The sequence below is a fragment of the Anser anser genome, assembly GCF_964211835.1.
Source record: "Anser anser genome assembly, chromosome: 18".
In the NCBI taxonomy this organism is placed as follows: domain Eukaryota; kingdom Metazoa; phylum Chordata; class Aves; order Anseriformes; family Anatidae; genus Anser; species Anser anser.
Window position 1 is genome coordinate 10,159,834 of NC_139739.1, and position 17,966 is coordinate 10,177,799.

Sequence of the window (17,966 nt, forward strand, 5' to 3'; positions counted from 1 at the left end):
ATTTAAGCATATTAGGATACTTAATTTTGCATTTATGCAGTGCAGGAGGACTGCTGTGGCCTTTCTGTAAGCTTAGTGCATAAAACGCTGTTGAAACTAATTTGTTTCAAGTCATGGTTTGTCTTGACCTTAATCATGTTTGGCTTTGTGTTTATCTGCTTTCTAGAGAAACAGGATGTTCATGAATTCTTGCTGGATAACCTAAACAATGGTGGGATCTTGGAACTCATGATGAGATATTTGAAAGTCATCAGCCAAAAGTTCCTGGTGAAGTGGCCTCCTGGCTTGTCTGAGGTGGTCCTTAGCATCTATAATAACTGGAGAAAGCACAGTAGTAGTCTTCCCAATCCATTACTGAGGGACTCAAGTAATCAGCATATCAAGGTAATGAAACATTTTTCTGTATTACGTTCTCTGTTTCGTTGCCACTATGTTTCTCTCTGTGCACTGAAAGTATCTAACCAATCTCCAACAATTAGCTGCAGGCTTTCCTTAGCTCTTCCTGGGGAGCTGCTTGTGCTAGCTGTTGGATCTTCCATAAACTGTGGTACACGTACTGCAGCTCACGTAACTGTTTGTTCCTGAGCTCCTGGACGTATCTGTGTGATACTGTATGCAAGAGTACTCTGTATATAGACAGCATGTGTGTATATATGCATATAGATGCAATTTATATATTAGATTCTTAAATAGTTTTTATTCCTTTATTCTGTTGTTGCTTTTGCTTTTCCTTCCCCCCCTTTGCTTCTGATATGACAGAATTTTGTTTTGTTACCAGGCGAGTAGAGATGCTGCTTTGTTCACATTGGTTGTTCGAGGGTCAGCATTTCTGCTCTAAATAAAGTAGATGGCTTGCTTCTAATATAGCCTGCAATTTACAGCAAAAAATAGAAGTAAAATAAATATATATTTAATATCAAGTGTTTCTACTGATTTTTCTGAAAACTATGCTCCACTGATTTAGTTTAAAAAACAAACAAAAACATAGTATTATGTAGTAGATGTTAAAATTTGTATACGTCTGGTATGTAACTATTGTATTTCTGTGTATTTTCATGTATACATACCCTTTTTCTGAACAAATTTAAATATGTTTATAAATGCATTTACTGGGTTGTCACTATGATTGCATGACTTCGTGCTAGTATGTAACACTTCATGTTACACCATTAAAAAGAAGAGACAAGCATGAGGACAGTGACTTTAATCCTTGAATTTATTTTAAACTCAATATACAAACTATCCTGAGTGTAATTAATTTGGGGTTTTTAAGACTACAAAGGGCTATTCTGGTAACAAGCACTATGGACCTTTGAACCTTTTCATAAGCACCTAGATTTTACAGATGGATCTGTAGCCCTGTGAATGTAATCAGCAAATAGTATATTCTTCACAAAATTACCTGGTGGATATCCATGGTGACATGATTTTTAATGTACTTCTGAACGTTATCCATCAAGCATTAATAAGCTGGTAAGACTAGAATACATATTCAGTCTCATGGAGATGATGACTTTTTACTTCTCAAATGTCAGTGCTGTTACCATATTCTGAATGATTTGTTTAATATCTTCACAATTCTTTTGCAGGATATGATGTTGATGAGCCTTTCCTGCATGGAACTGCAATTAGATCAGTGGCTATTGACAAAAGGAAAGAGCTCTACAGGTAAGAGTCAGGTGTTTCTTACCTCAGAATAAAAATACTTTAGGTAAATGAAGAAACTTTTATAGGAATTCACTGGATTTGGGAGTTATCTTTTCTTAAAATACAGAACTGAAAGATGCTTATTATTGGTCTATCAATTGTTTGCCTTCAAGTAGATCAGTACTTTTGAAATATTTGTATGTGGGACTCTTTTCATGGGATGCTAGTAACTTTATCATAAAACAATTGATTTGCAGTTGCTCCACGAAATTGCCCTGCTGCCTCTGTCAATGGAAAGTTTGGTCCTGACTTCCCAGGAATTCATTTCTTGGGAGATCTGCTGCAGTTGTCATTCGCGTCCTCACAGCGAGATTTGTTTGAGGAAGGCTGGATGGAGTTTGTCACTCGGGTGTATTGGCTGAAAGCTCGCTTTCTAGCACTTCAGGTTTGTTTTACTTGTGATTTAACAAATAAAACTTTTCCCAGCAATTAAAAAGTAATGTTGTCCAGAGACACTGCAGTTGATTTGGAAAATGAGAGTTATTTTAGGGCTATTACCATCTTTTCTTCAGATATACTGAGTTATATTTTGCTTGTGCAGCTTGCATTTCATTTGTGACCACTCAACTTCAGTATGTACTTCAGTTGGACAGAGCAAAGAGAGTGCATTCACTTTGCAGAATACAATAATATTTCTTGACTCAGTGTTTTGATTTGTACAAATGGAAGGATTATTTCCACTGTTTTATGCTTCTGTGTTCTCAAAGGAATGATATTTTAGTCAATCCAAATTAATCTTTCACATTCATGCAACTTGAATTCTGTTTCTCTGATTTGTTTTAACTCTTATAAGAGTCACTGCTAAGAAGCATTTTTTTTCGGTTTGGTTTGGTTTTAATTGGTGACTGTCAATTGGATTTGTTTTCATGTGGGAGAATGTGCAATAATCAAAATGGCAGTGCCTGCACTGAATTTAAACATTTTGTATGTGGTTGGAAAACCTTGCTGCAGACAAAACTCTTGAGGTTCATTGTGTGTTTTCTCATTTCTTTTTTTCTCCCCACTGTACTGCTTCTGTAGGGAGACATGGAACAGGCACTTGAAAACTACGATATCTGCACTGAAATGCTACAAAGCTCCACTGCAATGCAAGCTAAAGCTGACAATGAATGCATCACAATACGGTTACCTAATCTACATGTTGATTCTGTTGTTTCTTTAGAAGAGGTAAGAATTGACTTGCAGTGTTCCACCCCTTCCAGTTTCAAAGGTCATATATGAATTAGCTCTTTTGTCTTGGAAATTTTACCATATCTGTTCTAGAATTTTTCTAAGAGTGAAGAAACAGGTTCATAGTTTGATGATGTTGTGGCCAACATCTTTTCAAGCAGATGCCTTCTGGAGCTGTTTGTCCTGTACCACTTAAGACTGATTTTATGCAAAATATTTCTATTAGAGCAACTGTTATGTGCAGCAAAAAATTATTAAACCAGTGTTGTATTTTCTGTTCTATGAACATAACTTTCACTGATGGCTAAATGAGCTTCTTACTTCAGCAGTCAATTTTTTCCACATAATAATTTGCATGTGTATTTAAATAAAGGTTTGTCCATCATCCATTCTTTCCATTGCTGTTTTGGGAGATAAACTCCAACCCAGCTTATGCCAACTTCACTTTGAAGTCCATCTGATGGATGTATACTTGCAGCGTAGAAATGCGTGATTTGGGAATTTGAGACAAAAAACTATAAAGTCATTATAGCACTATAGTCATGTACTAGATAATAATTAAAAGTATATGGAACAGCTTAAGTGTTACATAGTAGGTGTTTTCTTACTGTTTTATGTTCCTGGATGTAACTGTAGAGTTAACATAGCTTTACAGCTGAACTGCTAGGTGAAATGCCACTAGTCAAATGTATGTGAAGACAAAGGTTGGATTGTGCTATCTGTGATGTTTACAGATTGATAAGAACCTAAAATCTCTGGAGAGATGCCAGTCTTTGGAAGAGATCCAGCGACTGTATGAGGCAGGGGATTATAATGCAGTGGTGCATCTGCTTCATCCAACTTTATGTTTTAATGGTTTTGGAAGAGCAAAACATCTGGAATTTGTAACATCCATACCAGAGAGACCAGCACAGCTGCTTCTCCTACAGGTTTGTTTTGTCCAGGGAACAGGATGAAACGATTTCTAGAGTGGATGTTAATAGTTAATGAGTCTTATTTACAAGGCAAAACATGGAACCAAATCTGTAAATGGTCAGAACAGCATAGTTTTTTCAACGTCATTAGAAGTATGTCAGTTTTTGCTAACTGAGGATGTGACTAAAGATACAAGATGTCTGATGTCTATATGAAATGGCCAGAAAAATTCTAAATTCAAATAAACTTGAATCATTTGCAGAAACATCTAGTGTCTGGATTTATGTTATCTGCATCTGCTGTGAATACTTGCAGCTTTTGTTGTTGTTGACTGTTGGTGATTTACAACCATTCTGAACCTGAAACTTAAAAAGCTACGTAGCATATAAGTGATTTTTATGTTCTAGTGTACCTGTCCTGCATGAATGACAGTGTTGATACATATATTCAGTATAATGGCTATAGATTTAGTCCATGTGACACTGAAAATAAGTGTATGAGTGACCTCAGCTATTGGAATAGTTTGAGCCTGTCACGTTTTCAAGGGGGAAAAAAAGGCTGCACAAAAAAAAAAAAGACTGATGTTTAGCTGGACTGAGCCAAATCTGACAGTTTTCACGCCATCTCATTTACCCAAACCTGGCAGAGTATAAAGAAGCAGGAGGATGTTGATACAATGCTGGCCTTGTAGTTGCCATTTTGATATTTATAAAATTATAGTAAAATGGTTGCACAAGGTCATAAACTGCATATGGTTAGAATTCATTAAGCCTGTAGACATCGCTTTCTTGAAAATTTGTATTTCATGCCTCTCTTAGTCTAGCAGAAAGATTCAGTGATGATATTCAGAAATTTAGATCCTGCTTGTATACTTATTGTCCAGGGCCCATGCACCTCCTGTTGTCCTTTAATGTCACATGTGAAGGTGTTTTCTTACACTTAGTAGAGTAACCACCTTACCTGTATATAGTGTATTGCCTTCGTCTGCTGTGTGCTCATGTTTTAAAATAAACCCTTCATCTTTACAATAGATTTTTTCTTATTTACATTCCCTAGGACTCCCTACTCAAGCTGAAAGATTACAAGCAATGTTTTGAATGCTCAGAAGTTGCCTTGAATGAAGCAATTCAGCAGATGATGAATATGACAGCAGCCTCTGCTAAAGAAGAGTGGGTTGCTACGGTAACACAACTGCTCACAGGAATAGATGGTTCATTATCGTCAGACAGCAGCATCCTGAAAGATCCTTCTATAACACCAAGCCTCGTTCGATTAACAACCAACCTGATTCAGGTAACCTGTTCACCTGTACTTGGAAAGAGGTGCTGTGTGATACAGCCCTTTAGATGTGATTGTAGCTTCTGTCTGAATTGCCACCTGTTCGCAGTGACATTTTGGGTTACGTTTTTGTTGGGGTAGAAAGGAAGATGAACATTGTCTTCATTTTCATTTCAGTATGTTAGGCACTGAGCACACCTGTTCTAGAATCTGCAGCAGTAGGTACTTTTAAATGCAAAGCTGACTAAAGCAATCAGCAAATGGTAGTAAAATAACCCAAGGAACAGTTTTCTTATGCTCTGTTTGTAATGGTGATTTAGCTGTCTGGATGCAGTTTGTAAGTTATGGTGTTATCTTGGCTGTACATGTTTTGGGCTAGAAGACAAGATCTCATAAGCCTTAGGAACGTGGTAGAGTTGCTTGCAAGTGCTGGCCAAGCTAAGGGTTTTTCAAGTAAAAAAAAAAAAAATAAAATGATACAAGAGAATGTCATGGCAGAGGGAATCATATTCTACCCTTCCCCATGCTGGCTGGTCTAATAGGACTTTTTACTCCTATTCACCGCAAAAAGCAGAGACTTAATTTAGATTACTTCATCAGGATAGAATACATTACCAGCTTTGGGTTGTTTGAGAAGGATTCACACCTGACTCTTAATGTGTATCATTTTGTGTGTGAAATGCTTGCTTCTTTATTAGATCATCGACTGCAGCATGGCAGTCCAGGAAGAACCAAAAGAGCCATATGTCTCTTCAGTGCTTCCGTGGATTATCCTACACAGGATCATCCAGCATGAAGAAGATGCTTTTCGGTCCCTTTGCCAACAGCAGCAGCAGCAGAACCAGGGAGAAGAAGGTAATTTAATTATTCACTTTTACATATTGGAGCTGAGCTCCTCACCATCTAGCTCTGGAGTATAAATAGAAAATCCTTAAGTTTGTCATCTTACCTTGCTGACTGAAGGGAGTAGAGGGATATACAAATGTCACTTATCTCAGAGGAAACTTTCTTTTTTTGCCAGATGAAGCCTTGGCTAGTTGGATTTAACTCAGTTCTGTTCTACTAAAATATTTACCAATTCCTCTCTTCCAGCGAGTCCTGATACACCTATGCTGCCTTCTTCACTCATGCTGCTGAACACAGCTCATGAGTATTTGGGAAGAAGATCCTGGTGTTGCAACTCAGATGGTGGTCTCCTCAAGTTCTATGTAAGTGTTAGCATTGTAGGATACTTTAGGTTGGAAAGAACCTTTGAAAATCATCTGACCAATACCCATCTCAAAACAGGGAACAACTTCAAAGTCTATGAGATTGTTTTGTTTTTTTTCCTTGCTAGTGTCTTCATGTTAAAAATACAGTTTAGATTCTACTTTACTTCTTCTAGCTGCCAAACACATTAACATTTTAGTAGGTTTAATCTGAATAGCTAAGGCTCGCTTTCCCAACCCCCAAGACAAGAGATGGCTTTGGATAACCACCTTTGTACTATAAAAACCATCTTAAATGAGAATTAGTAAATGGTCTAAGGTCTGACATACCTTATACGTGTTATCAAAGATGTTAAAATGGATGTGGATACCTGGCGGAAGGGATCTGGCTAGCTGTCAGCAAAGCTGAGCAACTCAGTTTGTGTAAACTCAGTAAAGTAATACCTGCAGTGTTACTTTAAAGACACTGCTAAAAAAAATAGTGGGATTCTGTATTCATCATAGTGATCTTAAAAAGTTTTTACTAGATTTACAATTGCTTATATTACAGAACCGAGTTTGCCAAATGTTATGTAAAGTCTGCACGCTTTTCAATATAGGTAAATACTCCTTAGTATTTAAAAGAGTGTCTTAAATGAAAATTCAGTTTTGAATTTTGCAGTTATTTGTTTCTTCTTACTTGGTTATTTGTTTCTTCTAAATCACAAGAGTAGAGGTTTGTAGGGTGTGGTCTATCCCCAGTTACACTTCTGGAATGCTATTGATTACTTTAAGGCAGAGGTGTTACTGAATTTGGTCCTGGAGCTATGATGTTTTGGCTGTTTTGCTGTTGATAAATTTGAGTATTTTGATTATACCTGCTTTGATTTTGTACTGCAGACAGGGAAAAGCAGTAATTCTGTTGTCTTCATGTTATGAGGTAAATATAAATTCAGCTTATACAAATAGATCTAAACTCTTGAACAAAGATGATGGAATGAAGAGCTAATTCAGTCCTCCTTGTGTCTGAAGGCTATTCTTTGCTCTGTTGTTCAGATGAGCACATTATAAAATCTAAGGTGCTTCAGAAACGTGTGTCTGGGCAGTAGTGCTGTAGCATTATTAGATGAAAGGAGTTACCCACTCATTGACTTTTTCAAGATAAATCCTTGAGAAGTTTCCCATGGTTGAAGCAGAATATTTCTACGTGTATTGCTATTTCCTTACTTTTTCCCTTAGCTTAGAAACTGAATCGCAGTCAGCTTTTCACCATCTAGAGTAGCAGTCTGGGATACCCTGGCTGTTGGCAAAACCCAGATAATACAACACTGTGGCATTCATTGGGTAGTGCTCTACAGGGATATTTCAGTTGCACTTCATAGATTCAACTTGACTTCACTGAACCTTATTACCTTCAGCCAAGAGAAGATGATAATTAGTTCTGCATAGAGCTACTCTGGAATCTCTTTGTTTCCCTTCTCAGCACTCCCTGGAGCTTATTAGCTGCAGCCTAGTGCCACACTCCATCTACCTCTGTGTCTGAGCAGCGCTGTGGCCAGGCCAGTAATTTAAACAGCTAGGAAGGATGGTCTGGAGAGCCTGAGGGGTTCTGCAGGAGTCAGCTCACCCCAGCAGGGCTGGAGCTAATGAACAGTGTTTGAGCCGAGGCTGATTCAGTGTAGAACTATTCGATTATCTCTGCATCCTACTCTCCTCAGTCTTCCTGGTATTAGGAGCATAATGCTGATACACCTGAGTTGCCTGTGCATGGATTTGCCTCTGGGTCCAGGGGGCTTGTTAGCTCAGGCACTGTGCTTCATGAAAATAGATAACCTATTTCCAGACTCAGCCTTGCCCTGAGTGTAGTACAGATGCAGTGCTCCTAGGTGCTGAATCTAAATCATGTCTGAATGGTGTGCCTGTATCCATAGCCTGATGAATCTGATAGTACACCCTGTCAGCCTGGGTAAACTGCAGATTATTAACGGAGAGTTGTGAACGTATTTACAGGTAGATTTTTGCAAATGTCGTCAGGTACACTGAATGAAAACTTCAAATTTCAGTCTCAGAATCACCCACTTCTATAGCTAAAATAGGATACGGTATTATTTAGCACAGCTATTTAGTTTTCAGAGACAAGAGGGTGTCAGAAAGGTAAGGAATGATAAAGATAAAATGGGATAAATTAATTGAAGGCACCTTCAAGAATGTTTAACAAAAGTGTTTTTTATAGACTGGTATTAAATGATCGCCTTGTATAGGTGAACTGTCTGTTGAAGTTCCTTTTATTGCTTGTAGCTGAAGGAGAGCACGAAAAAACGTTGATACATAATTAACTCCTTTGGTGGTAGTCTAAGTCTGAACTATTAAAATCAGTTCCGGGTTGCTGCTTAACAATTTAAAAGCCAATAAGGTTGTTTTGAACTCTGATCAAGCGATAATTCTGTTACAGGTGTTAGATCTGATTTTGCTTGCAGCAGTAGGAGTATCATGCTTCTGTTGGTGATGTGAGGTTTGCGTCTTCCTTTCAACGTATTTACCTCCACTTTATTAAACTTCAGAAGCTGTTCACAACTTCCACAGGAAAAATAGTGGAAATAAGGACTGCTGTGATTCAAAGATGATTGTTGTCACTTGAAATTTCATTGAAGTGCCTTCTAACAATCGTCCTTGCTCTACTCTTATTTTTCAGGGTTCTAGCTCTTAAAACAAAAAATGGTACCTTGTCTCTGACACAGATCTAATTTTTCTGACAAAAAAAAAAACACCTTAGATTGCTGTTGAATATATAAGGTGTTACAAATGTAATTTCCACTTACACGTATCATTTTTGATTTTAAGTTTCACAGTATAATGTTAGTGGAATTGATTTTTAAACCTCTGATTGTGTTTTTTTCTTTTGTTTTTGAAGCAAAGATTCAGAATCTTGGTGTACAAATTACTCTTGATGAACATGTTTCTATTAACATTGAAATATCAAGATTCTTTTGGAATGTCTTCCTTTTTGTTTTGCTTTTTAAGGAAGCTTTGTGAAAAAAATGCAGTAATTAACTTTTGTCTTTTGAAGTTCAATGGTAATTTTTTTTAATGAATGTCTTAGAGTAACAGCATCTAACAAAGCGTGCCACTGATGGGTACTTTTTCTTGTAATATTGAAGTTAAAGTAGCAACTTGTTACTGTGTTTAGTTATTTGCAATTAATTCAGCCACTCTTGTTTAGGTTTAGCCATCTGTATATAGTTCATGCTCTGCAAAGGTGTCCCTTGTAGGCTGATCTTCATTAGCTGATACTTCTTTTTCTGTAAAGGCCTCACCATTCCACCTTTTTCCATACAGAGAAAACTGATTTTTGTGAATTAGTGCAGATGTTCTTCCATGCAGTCTCCCTGTGGTAGCTGGCTTATTCAAAGGACTGACAAACTGTAATGATTAGATTTACAGAATTAACTTGGTGTGTAGTTGGAAACTTTGATCAGTCTTAAGTCTGAAACTTGGAGTTGATTAACAAGAGTTCATGAGTTAATGACGAAAAAAGTAAAAACACTTTATTGCAGTTAGTGCTACTTAAATGACTTGTGAGACCAGTTTACAGAAATATGGGGAAAATCTGGTTATAATTTGGGAAAAATGTGTAGTTCTGTATGCTGTTTTCATCATATGAACTCCAGACAACTAGGTTAACTTCATACAAGCTTCAACTCTCAGATGACTTTTTTTTTTTTTATATATTTGTGGTGGTGTAGGTTCAGGTTCTAGAAAAAGAACTTGCAGCATCCACTTCTGAAGATACTCATCCATACAAAGAAGAGCTGGAAACAGCCTTGGAACAATGTTTTTATTGTTTATATGGTTTTCCTAGCAAAAAAAGCAAAGCGAGGTACCTAGAAGAACATTCAGTACAACAGGTAAGATCTGTATTGTTTATTGTTAGTAAAATATTCTGAGGTGATGAACGATGTACCCTTGTCTGGTTTTAATGGACCTTAAGATGTTTATGAGGAAGGTTGTTTTGTTTTGTTTTCCCTGTAAATTTTACGTATTTTACATATTGTAAAAAAAAAAAAAAGTATAAGGTTTCCGCTTTTTTATGAATATAGAGAGTCAAATGTTTGAAATGAAGTGTTAGTATAGTCTTATGCATAGTAGTCTGTCACTTTGAAACTATCTACAAATTGTTTTTTATTGAGCCATGACTTTCCTGTTTTTAACAGAGGAGGATGTCGAGGGTGAGAACAATAGAGAGGAGAATGTCAGCTTGTAAGAAGAAAAGATTTAGCTGCCAGTTTTGCAGTTTATGAATATGAAAAGAGGCACTGTTAAAAATGATGCAAGTAAATTACACTATAGCTTATTTTATTAAATTCACAATGAATAGTAGCTGTTTATTAGAAATGTGTGAGATTCAGTTGAGTTTGGGAGGAGAAAAACTACTAACTGCCATGGGAAAGAGGGCTGTAGTATTAAGGGACAGAAAAATCAGGTCAGCAATCTTCCACCTGAAAGACTGATTTTTGTTTACAAATCTCAGATGAATTTGCATTTACCAAATGCAAGTGATATTAAATCATAAATGAAAAAGTTTCATACAAGCAAAAAGTTGTCTTGCTGCTTTGAAAAGACCTTTTAAAATACGCAAATACTGTTACTTTGTTAGTTATTATTTGTGAATGTTCTCTCTCAAACTTACCTATTAGAAAATTGAGATAATGAGAAGATGGGAATAATTAAGAAAAAGGAAAAGAAGGGTAAGGAGAGTACCCTCTCCCAAAAACACGTTACATTTATGCAATTCAGGATGAAAAAGTTCTTACTGAAATTATTTTTAAAATTGTCTTTTTTACTAATGCAACTTACCTGTTTACAGTACAGAAACAAAATTTACTGTAGGAATAAGTTGAACAATAAAAGAAAAGAAAAACTTGGTTTAACAAGAAGAAAATGGGGAAAAGTAAAAAAAAAAAAAAAAAAAAAATTGTCTAAGGAGGTAGAATGACTTTACTTCTCAGTAACATACACAAAGTTACAGCCCTGTATGGTAGTCTTTTAATCACTGAGCAGTATGCTGCATTTGGGAACACCATATACTAATGGTGCCTTTAATTGCTCTTTTTCTTGAGAGGTTTAATCTGTTGCCTGCTAGAGCAGTATATAAAGGTCATAGAAACTCACTTCTAGTAAGTACTTTAGTTTTGGAATTTGAGCTGATTTTTTCCCCTTTCATCTGCCTCCCTCTTCAGGTGGATTTAACGTGGGAAGATGCTTTGTTCATGTTTGAGTATTTTAAGCCTAAAACTCTTCCAGAATTTGATAGTTACAAAACCAGTACTGTTTCTGCCGACTTGGCCAACCTTTTAAAGAAGACTGCTACAATTGTTCCTCGAACAGACAAGCCTATGCTGAGCCTAGATACTGTTTCTGCCTATATTGAAGGAACATGCAGCAAGGTATAAGTAGTTGCTTTAAAAAAAAAATAAAAAATAAAATTACTGTGTTTTCTTGTTGACTTTCAGATAGTTAAGGGAATGATTTATTCAATAATACTAGATTTCCTCAGATAATTGCATTTAAATGAAATAAGAATGATACCACCAAAGCTTCTGGTATTGAAATGGCAAGTTGTAATAATGATTAATATACAGTCAGTGTGAGATATTCATTAGTGTTTCTCAGTGCTCTGTAAATCTGTGAAATACTTTCACTATCTTCATATTCAGTCCTTCATATTCTGTGATAAAAAAGACTACTTTCACTACAAAGAAGAAGCAAATGTTCATCTCATTTAATACGTACATTTTATTTATTTCCAGGCACCATCTCTCCCAGATGGGGCAGACTATTCTCCACCAGTGGTGACTGAGTTGTATTACCTTCTGGCAGACTATCATTTCAAGAACAAAGAACAGTCTAAGGCCATCAAATTTTACATGCACGACATTTGTATTTGCCCAAACAGGTCAGTGATTGTTTTGAAACTAAAACCAAAAAATGAAAGAGCGAGGTGAGGAGAGTCGAAAGCAAACTTAAAATCAAGATTGACTAGGAGAGGTGGGGACTGAATCATTAGTGCTCTTTTGCACCTTTTGTTCTTTGTTTTTGGTGTGTTCATACATGTCAAAGAATAAGACTTCACTGTTCAGAAGTGTAAGGGATACAAATAGCAGTCTCTACTGGATTAGCTGTTTAGGCTGACCTCTTCCGGAAGTTGTTTATCTTGCTTAAATAGTTGATGTTTAACCTAGTTTCTTGATAATTTATAGTGTACTGAAATACCACCAAGATTAAGCTCTTTCATCTTAAAAATGAAGTCTACAACTTCCTTGTGAGGGGGAGTGGAGAGGCAGATGACCTATTCTCCGTTATCACCAGTGACAGGACTCGCGGGAACGGTGTTAAGCTGAGGCAGGGGAAGTTTAGGCTAGACATCAGGAAGAGGTTCTTCACCGGAAGGGTGGTTGCACACTGGAACAGGCTCCCCAGTGAAGTAGTCACTGCACCAAGCCTGTCTGAATTTAAGAAGAGATTGTACTCTGCACTTAGTCACATGGTCTAAACTTTTGGGCAGACCTGTGCGGTGCCAGGAGTTGGACTTGATGATCCTTATGGGTCCCTTCCAACTCGGGATATTCTATGATTATATGATTCTAAGTGTGTTTTGAATAACTTTTCTAAAATGAAATGAAGCAATCTTTAAGCTTATGGATTAAATTTAGGGCTTGCATATTGGATGTTAGCAATCATTTCAATTTTCACTGAAGTTGATAGACCAATGTCAATGACAAAAACCCTAGTTTAAATGTCTTGAGAGAGAAAGCTATTTCTAAATCAAGTCACATAACAGACAAAATGGAAGGTGAAGGCACAAAGCAATTTAGCATGTGAAATCTACAGAGGAATAGACATATTTTCATGTTATTGAATCTTCTAGCCTGGGAACTGATTAGCAAATTGCTAGAACTTTAGTTTGGAGCTTGATAAATTACAAAAAATAAAATAAAATAAAAATTCTCTAGAGTTTTACAGATATCATAAATGATAGTGAGTTTTGAATTTATTATGTGAAGTTCTGTTGTTCTGAAGAACATACTTTGTGTGGTAGCATAGTATTTTTAGCCTAGTCATCTTAGGTATTATTTCTTCAAATGTCTGTATTATGGTTCCCTTAGGGAATCTTTCTATTTCACTTGACCCAGAAATGAGGTTTCAATTGAAATTAGCAAGAAATTAACAAGCGAAACTGTGAGGACATTATTATTCCTTTGGAGTTATAATTGTGGTTTAAAAAAATCCAGAACCATTGACTTCAGATGTTAGTATGAAATTATGAAATAGGGAAGCCGCTCTTCAGGTTGTATTGTCAATGATCTTACTGGATGCTGAAAATTTCTCTCAGAAAGCAGTCTTTTTTTTGTTTATCAGAATTTTCTTATATGAATGCACTTTGTTTTTTGTGATTTTTATGTTGGAAAATAATAGTGACGATAAAGACCATTCACAGTTCAACCCAATAATACAAAATGGCACAATAGCTGCTGGTCTACAGAAGTCAAGGGTGACAGTGTTTGGACAGGATGTGATGGCTATTGAGAAGAGAAATCAGTGGGAATGCTGCTATTAGATACTGTACTTTTGCATAGCAAATCCAGATATTTCCCATTTTTTCAAGTGAGAGAATTATTGGGGGTGGTGTTTTATGAGGAAACCATTTTTAATCGAATCGGTATGATTTAGGCTTATACAGTGTCTTTTTGGCTATGAGAGGAGGAGATGCAGAAATCTGTTTTGAGAGAGCACATGATGAAAGGAAGAAAAAGTTGTGAATATAACAAAGTGGATCTTGTCTTGGCCGTTCAGTGTAATGTGTGTGGGGGAGATCACTGATGTGTTATTTTCTTGCTTGCATAGGTTTGATTCATGGGCTGGCATGGCTCTGGCTCGAGCAAGTCGTATTCAGGACAAATTGAACTCTAATGAACTGAAAAGTGATGGACCCATCTGGAAGCACTCCACTCCTGTCTTGAACTGCTTTAAGCGAGCCCTAGAGATTGACAGCTCTAATCTCTCCTTGTGGATAGAATATGGCACCATTTCCTATGCCTTGCATTCTTTTGCATCCCGACAGCTTAAGCAGTGGAAAACAGAACTCCCCCCTGAAGTTGTGCAGCAGGTGGGAAATAACTTAGAGCAGTATGAACTTTTAAAATGTTTTAAATGGCCTTTCCTAACATAACTTCTTAAAATTAAATATGTAAATGCTGTACACCACCTATTAGACTGTATAGCTACTTAGTAATATTGGAAATTCTAATTTTCATTCATATAAGCATCTGGCATCAAACACTGTTTAAAGGGGTTTGTTTTTTTGCGTAAAATTAATTTGAGCCTGATCTTTGAATAATCTTTGAAAGATTATGCAAAATGATGATAACCTTTTGGAAAGGGGAATTATTTTTTACCTTACCTTTCTGTAAATGTCATACAGTGTTTCCAGGAAAAGGTGAAATGTATACATGTTTAAGTAGTGAAAAGATTAAGAATTACTCTGGTATGTGTGTTCATCAGTCATCTCTTGTTTCTAAAGGTATCTGTTTTCTATGTTTTTTGGCTACTTAAACAAAATATCAAAATAAGAAGCTTACACTTTATACAAAAGTTGTTATAAATTTGGTCTTTTATACATAATAGCTATCACTTTTTTAAAAAAATATTATGAAATTTATTGCTGAGCCAAAATGAGCAATTCCTGATATTTTCTCTGACCTTAGAGTTGCTGGGAGAAATGTTTCATTTGTCTTTTTTGACCAGTAAACTCAAGTTCTGACAATATTTCCGAGTCAGAATAGTTATGTAGTGCAGAACTGGAAGCAGAATGAAAAAAAAAAGTACTGCTAGTGGGTGACTTGTAATTTATAAAACTTACAAGTGTTCAAACTATAGGCAATGGTAATGGGAGCATCTTCTGTTTTTAGGAGAGTGTATTTACAGCAGGGTGATGGGTCTTGCGTCCGAGCTGCCTCTGTAACTGTATTAACATTGCACTCCAGGTAGATGCTTACATGGCATTTGATTCCCTAAACAAAAAGGTGATGTAAGCATGTGTATTAAAGGGGAAAAAACTTTTTTTTGTTGTTAATAGTATGTGTGAAATGATAACTAAGATACCATTTTCTTTAAGGGTTATTTGCTAATAACATCCCAAGAGCTCAAAAACTAATTACTGAGAAAATGAAGTTACTACATTTTATGTCTTCATTCTATCCAAAGTTTGGTCTTACTGTCTTGTTGCCTCTTGGCTATGAGGGACTTGCTGAAGAATTCCAGGGATAATGCTGAAGTTATTTCACATTGTCAGATAAAAAGTACAATACAGGCTTCATCTTAAGTTGTGGATTAAATCAGAATTGTTATTTAGGACTTCTTGAATCTGCTTTTATCAAATGAATATATTAAAAAGGCATAATTTGTTAACAAAAGCTCTGTTATATTAAAAGATAAATTTGAACAATATAATCTTCCTCCTGGGGGAATATCTATTTGGGAATGTGTTCCTCATACACAAAAGACTGAAAACATTTTAAATGATGTACCTCATTTCTGTGCTTTTATGTGCAGGAGTGTATTTTTAGCATTTTTTCTCTCAGCCACAGTGAACTCATGTATTCTCAACACTTCATTCCATCACAGATGGAAGAACGTCGAGACAGTATGCTGGAGACAGCCAAACTGTGCTTTACGTCAGCATCTCGCTGTGAGGGCGATGGCGATGAAGAAGAGTGGCTTATTCACTATATGCTGGGAAAGATTGCGGAGAAACAGAAACAGCCTCCTGTTGTCTACCTGCTTCATTACAAACAGGCAGGTCATTACCTTCATGAGGAGGCTGCCCGATATCCAAAGAAGATTCACTACCATAATCCACCAGAACTTGCCATGGAAGCATTGGAGGTAAAAGAAGAAAGTGAAATACCTAGACTTGAAAGCATTGTTCTCTACAGATAGTGGAATACCAGTTATTATTAATTTATATCATGAAGCATGCAGAGCATATATGGTGCTCTGCATTTGGCAACATTTACAAGACCAACTTGGAGAATTAAGTGAAGTTTGTTACTCAGGTTGTTTCTGTTTTCAAGACAGCTTATGTATATATTGGACAGAATTTCCACTTCTGGATTTTCCTGCACACAGCTCCTTAGTTTTTACTGAAATCAAGTGTGGATAGGTTTCACAAGTTCAAGTTTATGTATGAGAATTAGATCAGTAGTCATAACACCTTAGCTTTTACTGCGTTGTCTGGTTTAAAAAAAAAAAAAAAAGTTTGTCTGGATCACATCCAGTGTTGACTAGTCCATGTCTGCTTTCACTGTTGTGTTCCATAGGTTGCAGTTATAAATTTTTTACAGTTTTCAGATTCTGTCATTTGCAAACAACTTAAAAAGGCAAGAAAAGTCCTGTTGAGGTAAGTTTAGGTACCAGATGCCTGTTTATACTAACTCATGCAGTTTCTACAGAGAATGGTCTATTTGTAATTATTTGCAGAGCTGCGTGTTCTCTGTTGACTAAATGGACTTTGGTGTTTCTTAGGTGTACTTTCGACTTCATGCTTCTATTTTGAAACTTGTGGGGAAACCAGACTCTGGAGTAGATGCAGAGATACTGGTTGGTTTCATGAAAGAAGCTTCTGAGGGACCATTTGCCAGGGGTGAGGAGAAGAACACCCCAAAAGCTGCAGAAAAGTGAGTGCTGATTTCCAGGAATACCATCTGAAAGCAAACTTCCAAACTACTGAATAATAACCTGTTAAAATGGGTTTGAATGAAATATAAACCAAACAAAGTGACTAAAATTAATTCTAGTGTTTGCAATTTTCAGCTACTACGTACAGTTAAAGCTCAATAATTGGCACAACATGAATGGGAAGGGAAAAATGGAACAATTTTGTTCTTATGATCTATTTTGGAACAGCTATTTTACTTTATTAATAAAGTTGTTGTTTTTATCAACTATCAAAAACGCAAAAGTAAATGCTTTTATTTGGAAGGTTAAGAGACTTTAGTCCTCATAATTTGTCTTCTTAATAACTGTAAGATGAAGAATGTTTTACTCCAGAAGAGTGGTGGTGGGCATGTGCTCAAAGTCCATCATTTAGAATTTGTTAGTAAGATTTGATTACTGTATTGGAAATCATAAGAACATGTAATTTCTTTTCATTCTTTGTATATGTTACTAGCATATTAACATGACTTTTTCTTCTCCCCTCCCAGAGAAAAAGCTTGCATGATTGATGAAGACTCTCACTCTTCAGCTGGAACAGTGCCAGGCCCTGGGACTTCCCTCCCCTCCTCCTCCGGTCCAGGTCTGACATCCCCACCTTACACAGCCACTCCAGTTGACCACGATTACGTCAAATGTAAAAAACCCCGTCAGCAGGCAACGCCGGACGGTACAGTCCCTGTTCTCAATACTGGCAGCACAGGGAGGTGCTCTAATCATGGGGGGTTTGACCAGGAATGATCAAACTGCTCATTTCAAGGAGGGTGATGGGTCTGTGGTAACACGGGCAATATTGATGCTTTTTAAATTTCAATGCTTTAAATAGAATCAATGTACAGTTGGTGCTTTAAATACAAAATTCGGAGTTGTCACCTGCCACCATTGGCACTTGTCACTTAATTAAAAAATGGGGATATTGGGGGGAAAAAAAATGGGGAT

General features: G+C 36.5%; 1 protein-coding gene across 4 annotated transcripts in view; it reads left to right on the forward strand.

Moving 5' to 3' along the window:
- Nucleotides 1–17,966, forward strand: part of CABIN1 (calcineurin binding protein 1) — a 110,150-nt gene that overhangs the window by 10,417 nt on the left and 81,767 nt on the right. For 3 of the 4 annotated variants that reach the window (XM_083803822.1, XM_083803825.1, XM_083803823.1), the window contains exons 14-28: nt 167–384; nt 1,590–1,668; nt 1,905–2,092; nt 2,728–2,874; nt 3,612–3,806; nt 4,849–5,085; nt 5,769–5,925; nt 6,163–6,278; nt 10,001–10,162; nt 11,495–11,701; nt 12,065–12,210; nt 14,160–14,421; nt 15,939–16,199; nt 16,839–16,990; nt 17,519–17,697. In XM_083803822.1, coding sequence (XP_083659948.1) covers nt 167–384; nt 1,590–1,668; nt 1,905–2,092; nt 2,728–2,874; nt 3,612–3,806; nt 4,849–5,085; nt 5,769–5,925; nt 6,163–6,278; nt 10,001–10,162; nt 11,495–11,701; nt 12,065–12,210; nt 14,160–14,421; nt 15,939–16,199; nt 16,839–16,990; nt 17,519–17,697 — 2,706 coding nt within the window. The remainder of the gene's footprint in view (nt 1–166; nt 385–1,589; nt 1,669–1,904; nt 2,093–2,727; nt 2,875–3,611; nt 3,807–4,848; nt 5,086–5,768; nt 5,926–6,162; nt 6,279–10,000; nt 10,163–11,494; nt 11,702–12,064; nt 12,211–14,159; nt 14,422–15,938; nt 16,200–16,838; nt 16,991–17,518; nt 17,698–17,966) is intronic. The other variant, XM_083803824.1, reaches the window with a different exon arrangement.